Here is a 14,191-nt window from a genome sequence, read left to right as displayed (position 1 = left end):
AGATCGCGAAACATAATGAAGTTTAACTCTAAATTGACATTAGAGTCTGTCCAAAATCTATGCAATGTTCAAGACCATTTATTTCTTATTCTAAAATACATTTCTTCCACTTAAATTCTCTACAAACACATTTCACATTAGGAAACAAGATTCAGTGAGTAATTTAATTAGAAACTTGCCCCATTCTTCCTGGAAAATAATAGGAGAGAGATACCAAGTAAACTGATTGCGAGTGTAGTGGGGATTGCTCTAGATACAAATGGCCTTGAGAGGTTAACCGATGTCAGACAGACTATATCGATCGATAGACCGCACTGCCTAGCCACATCGATATGAAAGAACTCAACACACGAAGCAAAGAGTTTGTCCTCTTTTTTTACTGATATACACTGCTAGTCACAAGTATTAAAACACGCCATGATATTTAAATTTCCGACAAATTCAATGCTTTTTACTGTTTCTATTTTCAAATTATTTTATTATAAATCTAAATATGATTGGACCCTGAATCTTTATACAAATTCATATCGTTATGAACATAATCGAAAAAGTCGACCTTTGTAGATACTTTTTTTTACATCTTTAAATTTAACGTAAACGTTAAACAATCCGTGGTCTACTTGTAATGTTAAATAAAACAAGTTTTATCAAACTGAGATTTATTATTAAGAATTTTCCAATAAATATATCAAATAGATCCAATATCTTAATATTTATAACCAGCAACGTACATTCGAATACAATTCGTAAGATCGCGAAGATAATTCGTCGAATGTCCCTATTCATGTCCTACAGGGTGGTTGCTAACTGGTGGTACAAGCGGAAAGGGGGTGATTCTACGCGAAAAAAGAAGTCGAAAATATAGAATAAAAATTTTTCGTTCGAGGCTCTGTTTTCGAGAAAATCGACTTTGAATTGTCGCTCGGTACGCGTGAACTTCACGTCTCGTTATAACGGATCTCACTGTACATCGTTGTCTCGATGGAATAATATAGAATAGAAAATATAGAATAAAAAATTTTTTTTTAATTTTTCCATCGAGACAACGATCTACAGTGAGATCCGTTATAACGAGACGCGATAAAGTGGACGCGTACCGATCGAAAATTCAAAGTCGATTTTCTCGAAAACAAAGCCTCGAACGAAAAATTTTTATTCTATGTTTTCGACTTCTTTTTTCGCGTAGAATCGTCCCCTTTCCGCTTGTACCACCAGTTACCAACCACTCTGGATATACTCGATGTGGCTGTTTTTGACTATTCGTTCAACTTCAAACAATCCTTTTTCACACCTTTCGTTCCTAATCGTTTTTAACGATTTGCCTATATTATACGTACACACTGGACGACGACAAATATTTCCTTTAAAAATCCGCCAATTATTTTTTCCGCTTTATTTTCTTTCTCGAATTTTTATCCTCCTTATTTCGTTTCTTTTCGTTTGTCGAGTATCAAACGTTGGTTATCCCTCTGCACAGTATCTCGATTATACACGAAAGTTACCGCCATCCCTTGGCACGAAGTGAAGCCGATTCTCAATTCACGACAAACTTAATGACGAGTACGCGAGACGAATAACTATCAATCTGGCTGCTATCACAAGCTGAACTCCGCGATTAAATGCGTTGCTGATGGATACAGGACCGTCTACGTGGGTGTGGGAGGTTATGATTCGCGATTAAGGATGAGCTGGATGAAAGAACGCCTACACAGCTATAGAGTACCGATATTGATACTTGTCGTTAACAATTTTTTAAATGCATAAAGTTGAAAACGAACGGAATGTTTGAAAAAATGTATTGATCGATCGATTAGTCAATCGTTTTCAGTATCAATGATAAAATGAAGTATAGAAGCTAAAAACTAACGGAAGAACGGAATTGATAATATAAAATATGTGTAAAATAAATAGAATAGAAACAGTAAAGAGACAGGGAAGGAATTCGGTCTAAGTATACGACCGTTTATATCTAAATTCTAGTTATCGTTAATAAACGAAACAATAAACGAGTAATAAATCATGTTATTGGAATGTAGGGTTGGATGAAAGTTAAATAAAAATAATATCTTTCTCTTTCATGTACTAAAGACCTACAAAAAAGGGAAAAAAATCAAAGAAAAAATACTCTTCAATCATTGCGAATTAACAGATTCATTCTCCTCTGATATTCTGAGTGTTTCTTTCGTTTATGTTAGAATTATGTTAGAATTATGTTAGAATGTAGAGATTCTAATGCTGCGTTTTTAATCACGAATGAGCGTCACGTTGAAACCTGTTATACGATTTTCAAACTGCCGCCCATTCCTATATCAAATATTTTAAATATAAAATCATCCTTGTTCTTTCTATCAGTTTCTGTAAATGAAAATAGACGCTGTTAGAAAATCAAATTGACAAACAAGTCCGCCTAACTTCTACTCTGAACGTGCTTCATTGAAATTATTTCAAATTCTCGTCATCTCCTATCCTTCGTTTTCTTTTTCAAACAAACGCTGCAAAATAAGGTAACCATGGGAAAGCCACTTGACGAACGAGTATCCCCCACTTATTTCCCCATCATCCATCCAAAATCATCCTAAACTTCGATCATTCTCTGTTCCTTTTATTTTCCTACTTCCTTAACCAAACTTTGCAAAATAAAACAGCTGTTGGAGAATCAAATTGACGAACAGCTATCTTCAACTTGAATTTCCAACATTCTTCGTTAGAATTACTTTAATCTTTCCTTTTAGATCTGCTTTTTCTCAGCCGAAGTGTAACAAATAAGATAACCATAGGAAAAACCAATAAACACGATCTAACCGACTGTTTCCATAATCCATCGAGCGTCTGTGGGCTGTGTAGGGTCTGGAGAAGACGCCTGGCGTTGCGTCCTCTTCGTCCTGATCGACAATCAAGGTTTCTCTGGGCGTCGTGCATCGAAGGATCCGCGTGCTGGCAGTGTTTCTTTAAACGTAGCGTGACCTTTTTCATATTTTGTTTCCCTTTCTCATTTTAAAACGATACATGTATTCAGAGAAGTGTATATGCGCGCGTGTATGTGTACACATGAAGTATACACGTTTCGTCAGAGAATTAGCCCGCCTGCTAATATCCGGCCAGGTCGGCGAACGTCTGATCCATTTCGTCGGCGATCGCTTTGTACTTACAGCGCTCGTTTACCACCACGTCTGCAATGCAAAAGGCAGGGTTACGTGGCACTAGTCGAATGTTAGATCCTTTGTTAGTTTTTGGGTACCTTTTACCGTCACTGTGCTGCGGATCTTTATGTATTTAACTTCATTTATTGCACTTACTTATTTTCTGATTTTAATGTAATTTCTTCTTATAATGCGCAGCATTCTTTTCTTTATTTCATTTGTTACACCAGAGTCGACAGATGCAAAAATATACAAAAGTTGCAAAGTAAACTTTTCAGCATAATGTTTAGAAGATGAAACAAATTGCTCTACCAATATTCGTTATAACGTTCAAAGTGCATTGAAAATATTATAATATTAAAGTATATTAATACGTGTAAAATGACTAAACAAAGCAAATGTATTTAGCTATGCATAAAAATCCGCAGTTTAACAATTATCATCTTGTTAGAGAGAAAGAGAGAGAGAGAGAGAGGATGTTATTAATTTAGTAATGGGACTATCTTAACCATAGATTCACCATTTTGCTTAGGAATTGTGGGTTTCTTACATCTTTATCCGAGATAACTTACAATTATTATAACTTATAACTTAAAATTACAATAATAATTAAATCTACAGTAGTTTTTGATGGTTTTACACCATTATTATTATTATTTGTTAGTATATTAGTATTGTTAATAAGTGATGGTTTAAAAAGGGTAGGATTTTATGCAAGGTTTTGAGAAAAAATACAGATGCTCGTAGTTTGAATATTTTTATTGAAATCTCGCAGTAAGTGTTGAAAAAAACATTCTTTCTTAGAACATGATCTGCATAAAATAGTCAACAAATAAAATAAGACGGTAGTTTCAGGGCTAAATTTTTATTTGCCTGTTTGCTTAGTTACAATGATCGACGAATGCGCTTCACAGTCATTAAGAAACTTCTGTATCGCCGAATGTGAGTACTTACCGAATACGTTTTGTCGTAAAATCGGAATTATCGTAAACGAGCGATTTGATTAATCGTAATCTAGAGTATGATTTACAAAATGAATAAAGAAGAAAAAAAGGAAAGGAAGGGAGAAGATCGTAAGCGACGAATAATTGAAAAACCAAGGTGTTAACCGGATAAAATAAAAAAAAGAAAACGAAAAGGAGGAATTGGACGTGAAGGAACGCGGAACGTATTTGTTTCAGATGCAACAAATTTGAGATACAAGTGTAATAGTAATAATAACGATAACGTAAGCGGATTGGTCGGTTTTACAAAATGATCTCGATAGTACACCGCGTTTGTCGGATGCACGAACAGCCGCCAATCATTTCGACAGTCGTCGGATACACACGATCGCCGATTATCAATTAATTCTTTTCGATCAGCTCGGTGAAGGTGAGGTCCAGATCGTCGCAGATGTATTTGTACTTTTCTTTCTCGTGTACAAGCTCGTCTGAAATAAACAATGCCTTCGTTAAAAATTTATCGGATTAAGCAACTAATAAAACATTTATCATTACACTTATACATATATATATATATATATAGAAGATAATCTGTATTATCCTAAAAAGTAAGAAGAGAATATATTGCTCCATCGCCTTTATACATACTTAATGTATGAAAATATTGATATGAAAATGATCTGATGGTAATAAAAAATGCATTTCGGTGATAAAACAATGTTGGATATTTAACTCTTTGCTTATATGCATCTATTATGATAAGTTTACACCATGTCCTTCTTTATCAAACATTCCAAGCTTTATTTTAATTGTACGATTTAAAAATAATTTGACAAAAATCTTCTTCTATATTTATAGACGCAATAAAGAAACAATAAAAGATTCGATAATTGTGGAAAAAGCAAAGAGTTAAGGTGAAAAAGTGATATTCATGACGATGTCTCTACGGATATCTCCATTGTCTCGGTTCATCAAGGGACGATATCGGTATTTCACGGAAAAATTTCATGGAAAAATGCTGTCTTGTGGCAAATTAGAGCCTCGAAGTCGTTAGTTAAGCAGGTTAAGCTCGAGAAGTAACTTACGGAGTACGTGTTAAGAGCAAGCGAGATTGTGAGAAAGTTTGAAATTTTGGTGGTATATATATGAATATATATATATATTTTTTTTATTTGTTTGGTCGAAGCGTTAAAGAGGTTGGTTAGTGGCACGTTAGACGCCGTAGAGTTCCATGAATGCCTGATCCAAGCCGTCTCCGATTTCCTTGTATTTCTCCTTCTCAGCCACCATTTCATCTGCAAGCATTCGCAATGTTATTTCGAAGAAAATTTGCAAACTCTTCGATATCTACTCGACAGTGTCGCAAGTGTCCGAGCAGATCTAAGCTCTAAGAAGGTAGTGCTAAGCTGCTGAGAATCGTTAAAGAGCTATGAAGCGTTGGTTGGACAGGAAGTGGGCTTTGGAGCAGATTCAATCTGTTCTTCCTTGGACGTTTTAGTAAAGATGAATGAGACTCATGTATCTCTGACAGCTGCTTGTAGACCATGGAGTTTGAATTATAGTTTATGATGCTGATGTAACGCGTCGTGTATGAAATATGAATATATGATTTAAAAATTTGAGGAATAAAGAAAGATGATTCTTAGTTGTATCAGTGTTTCCTAATCTCTATCGAATCGCGATCCTCTTTGTAATAGACTAATAATTTACGACTTCTCCACTCTCTCTCTCTCTCTATATATATATAAATAAAGAAGATTACAATGACAAATAAACGCTAAAAAATTTTTTTGTAGCTAAAGTCAATTTCTATTTTAATTTTGCTTTACAATTCTATCTAATATATAACAGCGTTATTTAATATAACTGAAGTAAATAAGTGCCAAAAATGTTCAATTGAAATTGACTAGTGACTCGCCAGCAAACACTTTACAATCTTTCGGGATCGCGACTCATAGGTTGGAAACGCAGAATCTATGCTATACATGTTCCTTAAGCGACAATGAGAGAGGCTATTTTCTATAATTCTACATTTTTTCTAAGGGAGTACGAAATTGTTAAAAGTTATTGAAAAAAAAAAAAAGATTAAGTATTCTATATTCTATATATTCCTAAAAATACGAGAGCCTAATTAAGATGGCATCGATTCGAAGGAAACAAATATGGCGTCATAAAAATCTTTCCTCAAGGCCGCGGTCTTCATTTAAGAGAACTTCGACGGTCCAGAGAAAAGCAGTGGTTACATCACTACATATTATGTTTCTCTGAATCATCGTGACTTCGACTCGAGAAAGACCTTTATACTATGTACACATATGTCTGTAGAAACTACGAATACACTTACTATGATCGGAGATGTCCTCCGAATAAACAGTCGAAAGTTTGACGATTATCGTAGGAAAGGGATGGGCCATGCTGGACAACGGGATTGTAGTTGAAAAATTCGAAGACTAGCAAATAAAATAACAAGCGAGTTTACTCACCACGATTTTTTTCGATACGTACCATGGACACATTTTGGTTCTCCTTTGTGTATTGTGGCATGCAACAACTACGCACAGCTAACACAACGGGCAGCGTCGTGTGTTATATCGCGTTGTACACACAGTTGATGGTCAGTAGATTTGTTTATTTTTGTTAAGAAATCGGGAATTAACGCTTTGTTGGAGATCAGATTAAAGAAAAAAAAAAAAATATCAACACTCATACAGAGACGCACAAAAACAAACGACACGCTGTTTTTTCAAAATTAAAATATATATTACAAACAGTTTTATAATAATAGCAATATATATAATAATCATTACAATGATATTAGTGTTATTATCGTTTCATTCGTTTTTTTTTATTAATATTAAGTAAATTAATAAACTAAAACTCTCAAGTGTGAACTCAAGTATTTGCGTTTTCTTTTTTATGCATTTTCTCTGTCGCACTCATTCTCACTTTCTCATTCATTCCACCTTTCTCTCCCTCTCATGCTCTTTCACTCTATTGGCATTTTCTCGAAAAAAAGAAAAAAAATACGGGAATAACAAAGAAATGTCATTATCGTTAACGGTAGGACGCGTGGAATCGTCGTTATTGTGCTTTCTTCGATTTTCATAATTAGAGAGCAAGAGCATGATCTCTCTTACTCTTTCTCACACGCACTCTCTCTCTTTTTCACTATCGTTCTCTCTCTATAGAATAACTCGTGACGTTTTCGATCGCTGGACGCGCATTAATTTCTTCGGATGTCTTCCCGAGATTTTGAAAAACCCAAATGTACATTGTATTGTATCTAAAAAGATTTAGTTAGCATACTAACGTATTCATCGATTTATACAACAAATCTAAAACATTATTGCACAAACTATTCTTCGAAATGGTCATTCCGTAAGTAAATGCGGCATCTTTGTTTCGAGTGAAAAGTAATAATTATTATTTGTTCATAACAATTAATTACCGATATATTCTTCTTATTTCTTACAATAGAAGGACTTTGTATATTCAACGATGAAACAGTTTATTCAAAAGTTTACAGTGATTTAATTTTGAGCTGATTTTTATTGGTTTACATAACTCTATTAGAAGGTAGAGTTCCTTATTGCTGGAACGTTTTCAATTATTAGCCATCTTTCCATTAAATTTTCTATTCCTCGTTTATCACATTTTTAGCGTGACAAGTGACAATTCATATCCTTAAGTTTAAATGCAACTTTCAAGAAACTGCATTACTTACAGGATTACCTAATACTTCATACTTTTACAAAGTTGAGAAAACTTTCTAAATTCATCTCGACACGACATCCGACAAGCTACAATGAACGAGAATCACCCAGGGGATTAGATACGTAAAAGATGGTCAGGCAGTTTCTTCTTCACGATGATAAAGAGGGAGGAATGTTTCACGTGGAATTAACTATGACACACCTTCGAATTAGGTGATCTTAATACGGATGTGGATATTAATTAACGATATCGATTAACTGCGGCGATGAACAATCGCATAAGATGAAGTTACGCGCCATGAAATGGAAATTCTCTCATTCTTTCTTTTCCTCTTTTTTCCTTCTCCTTTTTCGTTTTCTATTGGCCAGAGAATGATTACAATAAAGGATTAATCCAGGCACGATCGGTAAACGTCGAGTGGCTCAGCGTGAACTAGAAGGACACGCGATTTTTGCGAACGTACTTTGCTCGTTCACCTTTCTATTTCTAATGATTGCTGCGTTAATTGCGATTGCAAGTTCACCCTTTTCTGTGAGGATGTTTCCAAGATCACATTTTGTCGAATAATCTTTATGTGATTAAACATTGAGTACTTGGGGAACACGTAGTAGAAAATTAGAGAAGGAGATTCTGTTTGAAAAATTCACTCTGCGGTTCAAATAGCTTTTGACATTTAATATCAAATAGTTTATAGTTAACATGCTTTTAAAAAATGTAGAAAATTGCAATGCATTTTTATATGTATCCATGTTGACATATTTCTATCAAATAAAAATACAAATTTGCCTATTAAATTTAAAGTTAAAACTTCAACATTGAATAATGATACAAATAACAATATAAATTAAAACCGAAATATTTTCAAATTATTTAATTTAACATATTTGTTATTTACTTTTTAACATTATGTAAAATATAATTCAACACAGAATCACAAAGAGTCAAATAAAAAGCATAGAATAAAAGTCCTTCAAAAATTTTCAACAGACTTCCTTTCCACGTTTCATGCATAATTATATATAAATAATCTCCTTCTCTTTGAACTGGACTATATATTCTGAAGTGCCCTGTATTATCATACATGTATATTAATATACGATTTAAACTACAAATATACAAAAACTTTTAACATATATTGCGGTTTCTTTCTATATATCTCTTATTCCTGACGTATACACCTCGCTAAATTCTAAGCTTTAACCAGTGAGATTAATACTAGTATCTTTTTGGCTGGACCACGCGCAAATACGAGCTTAATATTGGATTTGTTCCTCGAAGGTATCACTTAGCTGGCAGTGAGCGTCTTTTAGAAGCATTTAAGATTTATCATCAGTGAACGAACGAGCAGTGGAAGAAGGCCAAGGACGTTCCTTTTTCATGCTGAGCCCCAAGGAATTATAAAACGTTAACGACGAAAAGCAACGAACAATGGTCATGTTCGCCCTTTTGCTGCCAATTCATACAGTAGTCCTACGTCGAGGAAAAATTTACTTATGTGGTCGAGTTTGTCAAATATTTTTGTTAAGGTCGTCCCAATATGTTTATTGGAACTTTTTATGATTGTCATTGAAATGTGCATTAATTAACAAATTGAGGAGTCTAAGCCATTAATTATTCAATTTAATACTGTTTATATAAAATCTGTATAACTATCTCACGTACATAAAGATAATAATCAAAATACAGAAGAATAGAATTTTCAGCAAAATAGATTAATTCAAAAAGTAGAATGGTATAAATCTCGCGAACGTTCGGAAGCCACGATACGTGATAGGACGTAACAGGTGGAAAATACTTGACAAACTCGATAGAAAATTCTTCCTTGACGTACACGCTTTGATCGGTTGCCCTTTTTACTCTGTTTCCTATGTCTTCGCTCACGATTCTCTTTTACAGTACTCGCCTCGTAAGGAATTAAAAGACACTCAGTGGTATTGAAATTAATCATACTGATCGACAATCCAATTAAAAGCAAGCATTACCAGAGAAGAAAAGAAAAAAAAATGATAGTCGTGAAAGATATGTTTCGGACAACAAACGACAAAACTTCAAAGAAAAAGAAGAAAAGAAACACAGAAGACAAAGGGAGTTTTCATCTTCGAGCCCCTTTGACAAACCGCACACCCTACCTTTCTTTTTTTATACATTATACATTTTACTCGAACCATCGTTCTATCCTTTCCTACGAAAAGGATGAAGAAACGATAGTTCGAGTGAAAAGCGTGCGCAGCAGAAGTATACAAAGTATAAAGTATATCCTCTCTTTCCGACGAAAAAGAGAAAAGGAAGGAAGAAAAGAAAAAAAAAAAAGTTTTTCAACGTTTTGCGAAACGTTTACGAAAGCACTCGTGTCGCACAGCGTGTATTTTTTGTTTCTCAACGATATTTCGATAAATATCGTCGAACTAAAAAAAGCTTTCGATGTTCGTTCGTTCGTTCGTTCTGCGACCCTCACCCCTTTCGAATTCTGTTTACAGTATTTACTTTTCATTCCTTTTATCTCTGTTTTGTTCCTTTAATCCCGAAGGAATCGTACCCTAGTATCTGCGTATGCTTTTTAAATTCTCAACGTTTTTGTTATTTATATAAATCTTTTCTCGACTTTTTTTTCTCTCATGTTTCTGTCAGCCGCGAGACACGATCTACATGTTCTGGATGTCATGCAGGGTGGCCTCCATCTCTTCCTGGAGCAATTTGTTTTTCTCTCTCTCGGCGGCAAGGTCGTCTGTAAAGATCACCGGTTAGAGGGAGGTTGCACACGCACATAGAAGGCACAGACGAGCGCGCACAACTTTCTCATTGATCGCGGATATGCCCTCTCGGGGGTTGCAGTGGTTAGAGGAATGAAACACGTCGTAATCATCGAGCAACTATGTACACACGTCACACGAGACGACGCGACATATGACGATTATGTCATCGCTTTTTTTGGGTTTTAAGTCGTCGTCGCAGTTAGCATTAAAATCGGCAAATACGTGAAATAGGTTGTACAGCAAACGACAGGCATGATTGTTTCGTAGATGGAAGAAGAAGCGAATGAAGAAAAAAGTAGTAAAAAAATAAAAATACACTATCAGATACACGTATTAGGACACGTGGAGATACGTAAAAAGAAACTGAATTCTTTTCACTGGCTTTTAGCGATTTTTATTATTCTTCCACTATTTTACTTCATTCGTTATTTATTTTATTATAAATCTGTTATTTCATTCGCATCATATCGTATCTTGTATCGTGAAAGATTAAATAAAGTGATCAATAAATGTAAATGGGTGTCCTAATCTTTATGACCAACAGTGTCATATATTATTAATGGATCATTACATAATATTACATAAGTTATTCGTTATTCAATAGTAAAAATCGTAAAAATAATTTGTAGGAAAGAAAACGTGGAGTAATTTATAATCAGATTTTAAATCGTTGAACATAAGAAAGTGGAATTTTTCCATAAATCTAGTACTCCAACTGACTGTCGTCTGCGGTTCTATTAATCATTGGATGCACTCAAACAAACTCGAGGAGCTTGGTGAATTTGGAAAGAAGCGATGTTATGGTTTCGTTAATAGATCCCTAACAGGTTATCGCAACTGTAACTGAATGCAATCTTACTGTTCATATTCTGCTCCCTTCGACTTGTTTTTAACGTTCGATTCGTAGTTCTCTCTCTCTTTCTTACTCTAACTAAGAACATAATTTCTAATGCTAAATTAGACTAAAGTACCAAAGAAACAACAAAATGGTTGCTATTCGTAGTAGAGTTGGAAAGAAGGTTCGTAATGACCGTTCGAGAAAGTAAAATGTCTCGAAAACGAAAATTTCGAACGATGACACGAGAGAAACGGAAATGAAAAATGGTTGGACGAGATACGCACCTTCGAGCCTGTCGACCTCCTTCTGCAATTTCTGCACGGATCTTTCTGCGAACTCGGCACGAGCTTCAGCCTACAGAAACGAGAAGAATAGATCAGTATTTGTACTTTGTCACATTCATGTGATTTGTCGTCGATTTTAAAATTTTTACATAGGAAACTAAATTCTATGCATGCGTCAATGCTAATAATTTACAGAGTATTACGCATACGTATATTATGCACCCATTTAAATTCGTCAAACTAAAATGCAATGTCGAGTATAATAATTAAATTATATCGAGTATAATAATTAATAATTAAATATCGATATTTACTAATATCATTATATACATGAAATATTATTAAAATAAAATATCCTTTTAAAATCGACGGATTTCTTTTTTCTACCATATTTTCTTATTAGTACAATTGCACTCCATGCTTTATTTTTACTTCCAATGAAAACAATATAACGAAAAACTGTTAGTTAAATGCACACATTGTTTTTTGTTAATTAAAAAAATTCTATTTTTTTTTTACTGATGACTCAACACCCAAACATTCGTACCTCATTCGTTGCTTATCAGGAATTGAGCAATCGATATACATCTTTTATGGTTGTTCTTTTCGCTTGTACTTATGCGTAATATGTGAAATATCAGTACCTGAACTGGATTAATGAAAGGTGTGCAAAATAAAAGGGGAATGTGTACAAAAAGAACGAGCATCTAATGGAAAGAAGCAACAGGATACTACAGTATGTACAAACCTAAATAAAATTCTGCTAATTCAGCTAATTCTAGTGCTTGTACAACGAAACCAAAATAATAGATATAAGAATCTCTAAAAATTTCTTTCTTTTTTTTTTTTTTTACAAAAAATGATAATATTTCAAATTCTGCAATGAAGGATTCCACTTTCGTTTCGATTCTCACTTACCTCTTTTAATTGACTATCCAGAATCTTCACCTGGCCCACGAAAGTCTCCTCTCTTTGCGTCGCCTATTTTTAGACAAGCGCAAACAAAAAGAGAAAAAAAAACGATCTCAAGTTAGCTTTACAAAACTAAAAGGGAGAGAAAAAGAAAAATGTGTGAAGTAAAACAAAACGAGAAGAAGAAAGATGAAAAATGACGGCTAAGGTTATAGAAAGAAAGTAGCGTAAATGAGGAGAGAGAAAAGGGTGAACGAGTTAATGTTTTAGTAGAAACGGCGGAAAACTCGCGACGACAAATCACACTCTGCTAAAAAAAAAAAACAAGAATCAGATGCAAAACACTCTCTAAAATGATTTGTACCTCCTTCAGGCGAGAGGTAAGAGTCTTAATTTGGTTCTTGTACTCCTCTTCACGCTGGTTGGCCTATGGTACAGTAACGTGAACATTATGCATCTTAATATGGAAATTTACTTTTCTCGATCCATCCACGCGTCTTCTCTTTTTTCCTTTTTTAATTCTATGCCGCCTGTTCGATTTTTTTTTTTTTTGGGGGGGTTATTTTCTATCGCGTTTATCATACACGTTTTGTGGACGAACGCGGTGCATTAAAACCTCTGCGAACCTGTGTATTCATTTCACGTTACCGTGGAAAATCTTGCGATATTTCTCTTACATGGTGTTATCGTTTTTCTTACAGCGATTCTTTTGTCCCGTGATAACTTTCGCAGTGTGTATGTCCCTCGAGAAGCCAGGGTTTTGATGCGCGCGAAGGAAAACGAGAACCCGAGTGTTAAATGAACGCGTCGTTATGAGGCAAATCGTTGAAATCTGCTCTTTCGATTATAATTGGATTATTAATAAACTGAACTCTTTGTTCTCCTCTGATATCGCTATAGTGATATTTTATGGCATGAAAATTATTTCTTCTATTATTTTCAGAGGTGAAATTGCTCCGAAAATGAAAAAGAGAAGAAGCCTACTATATAAATAAATCTATCAATATTTATAATTAGACTGTCGGATATTTATGTATTCACAGAAAAAATAGTAATTTTATTTTCTATACTTTAATTATAATATTAATTTTAATTTTAATTTTATATAATGTAATATTAATTTTGTATACTTTAAAGGTATACAAATTTATATAAATTTACAAGGTATGCAAAGATATAGAAAATGTTTCATTTGTATATGAGAAACGTTTATAAGACGTAGAATTGACACAAATTGGTCGCGGCGCGAACGTGCAGTGAATTTGAAAGAAAGAGAAAGTGAAACAGATTGTATATGTATGTATATTCGAGATTATATATATAGATATATATATATATATATTTGTTGTCAATAGTACTTACCTTCTCTTCGGAAACCTCGAGGGATTTCAGGTTGTTGCCAACTACGCGCAGCTCTTCTTCAAGCTCGACGATCTTCCTGTAAAATGAAAAAATCATTTACAACAAATCCAGGTCGTAAATACGAATTCCTACCTGTGAGTGTGTTTCTTTAAGTATGCGAAAGAGAACTGGTCGCTGGTCTTTGTGTTTTAATTTTGAGGATGACTGAATTGTTTTCAACAGAGAATTCAGAATATTTTCTTAA

General features: G+C 34.1%; 1 protein-coding gene across 22 annotated transcripts in view; it reads right to left on the bottom strand.

Annotated features, from left to right (window-relative positions):
* Positions 1-2,985: 2,985 nt before the first annotated feature.
* Positions 2,986-14,191, bottom strand: part of LOC117235837 (tropomyosin Per a 7.0102) — a 38,077-nt gene continuing 26,871 nt past the window's right edge. For 12 of the 22 annotated variants that reach the window (XM_033498219.1, XM_033498220.1, XM_033498215.1 and 9 more), the window contains 4 exons: positions 13,948-14,023; positions 12,950-13,012; positions 11,674-11,743; positions 3,990-4,572 (listed from right to left, as the gene is read on the bottom strand). In XM_033498219.1, coding sequence (XP_033354110.1) covers positions 4,487-4,572; positions 11,674-11,743; positions 12,950-13,012; positions 13,948-14,023 — 295 coding nt within the window. In that variant the 3' untranslated portion in view covers positions 3,990-4,486. Of the gene's footprint in view, positions 3,171-3,989; positions 4,573-6,829; positions 10,524-11,673; positions 11,744-12,591; positions 12,655-12,949; positions 13,013-13,947; positions 14,024-14,191 lie in introns of those variants that run through there. The other 10 variants (XM_033498222.1, XM_033498209.1, XM_033498207.1 and 7 more) reach the window with 7 other exon arrangements.

Source organism: Bombus vosnesenskii, unplaced genomic scaffold (assembly GCF_011952255.1).
Source record: "Bombus vosnesenskii isolate JDL3184/JDL3185 unplaced genomic scaffold, Bvos_JDL3184-5_v1.1 scf7180000013320, whole genome shotgun sequence".
Classification (NCBI taxonomy): Eukaryota; Metazoa; Arthropoda; class Insecta; order Hymenoptera; family Apidae; genus Bombus; species Bombus vosnesenskii.
This window is presented reverse-complemented; position numbering and strand designations above follow the sequence as displayed.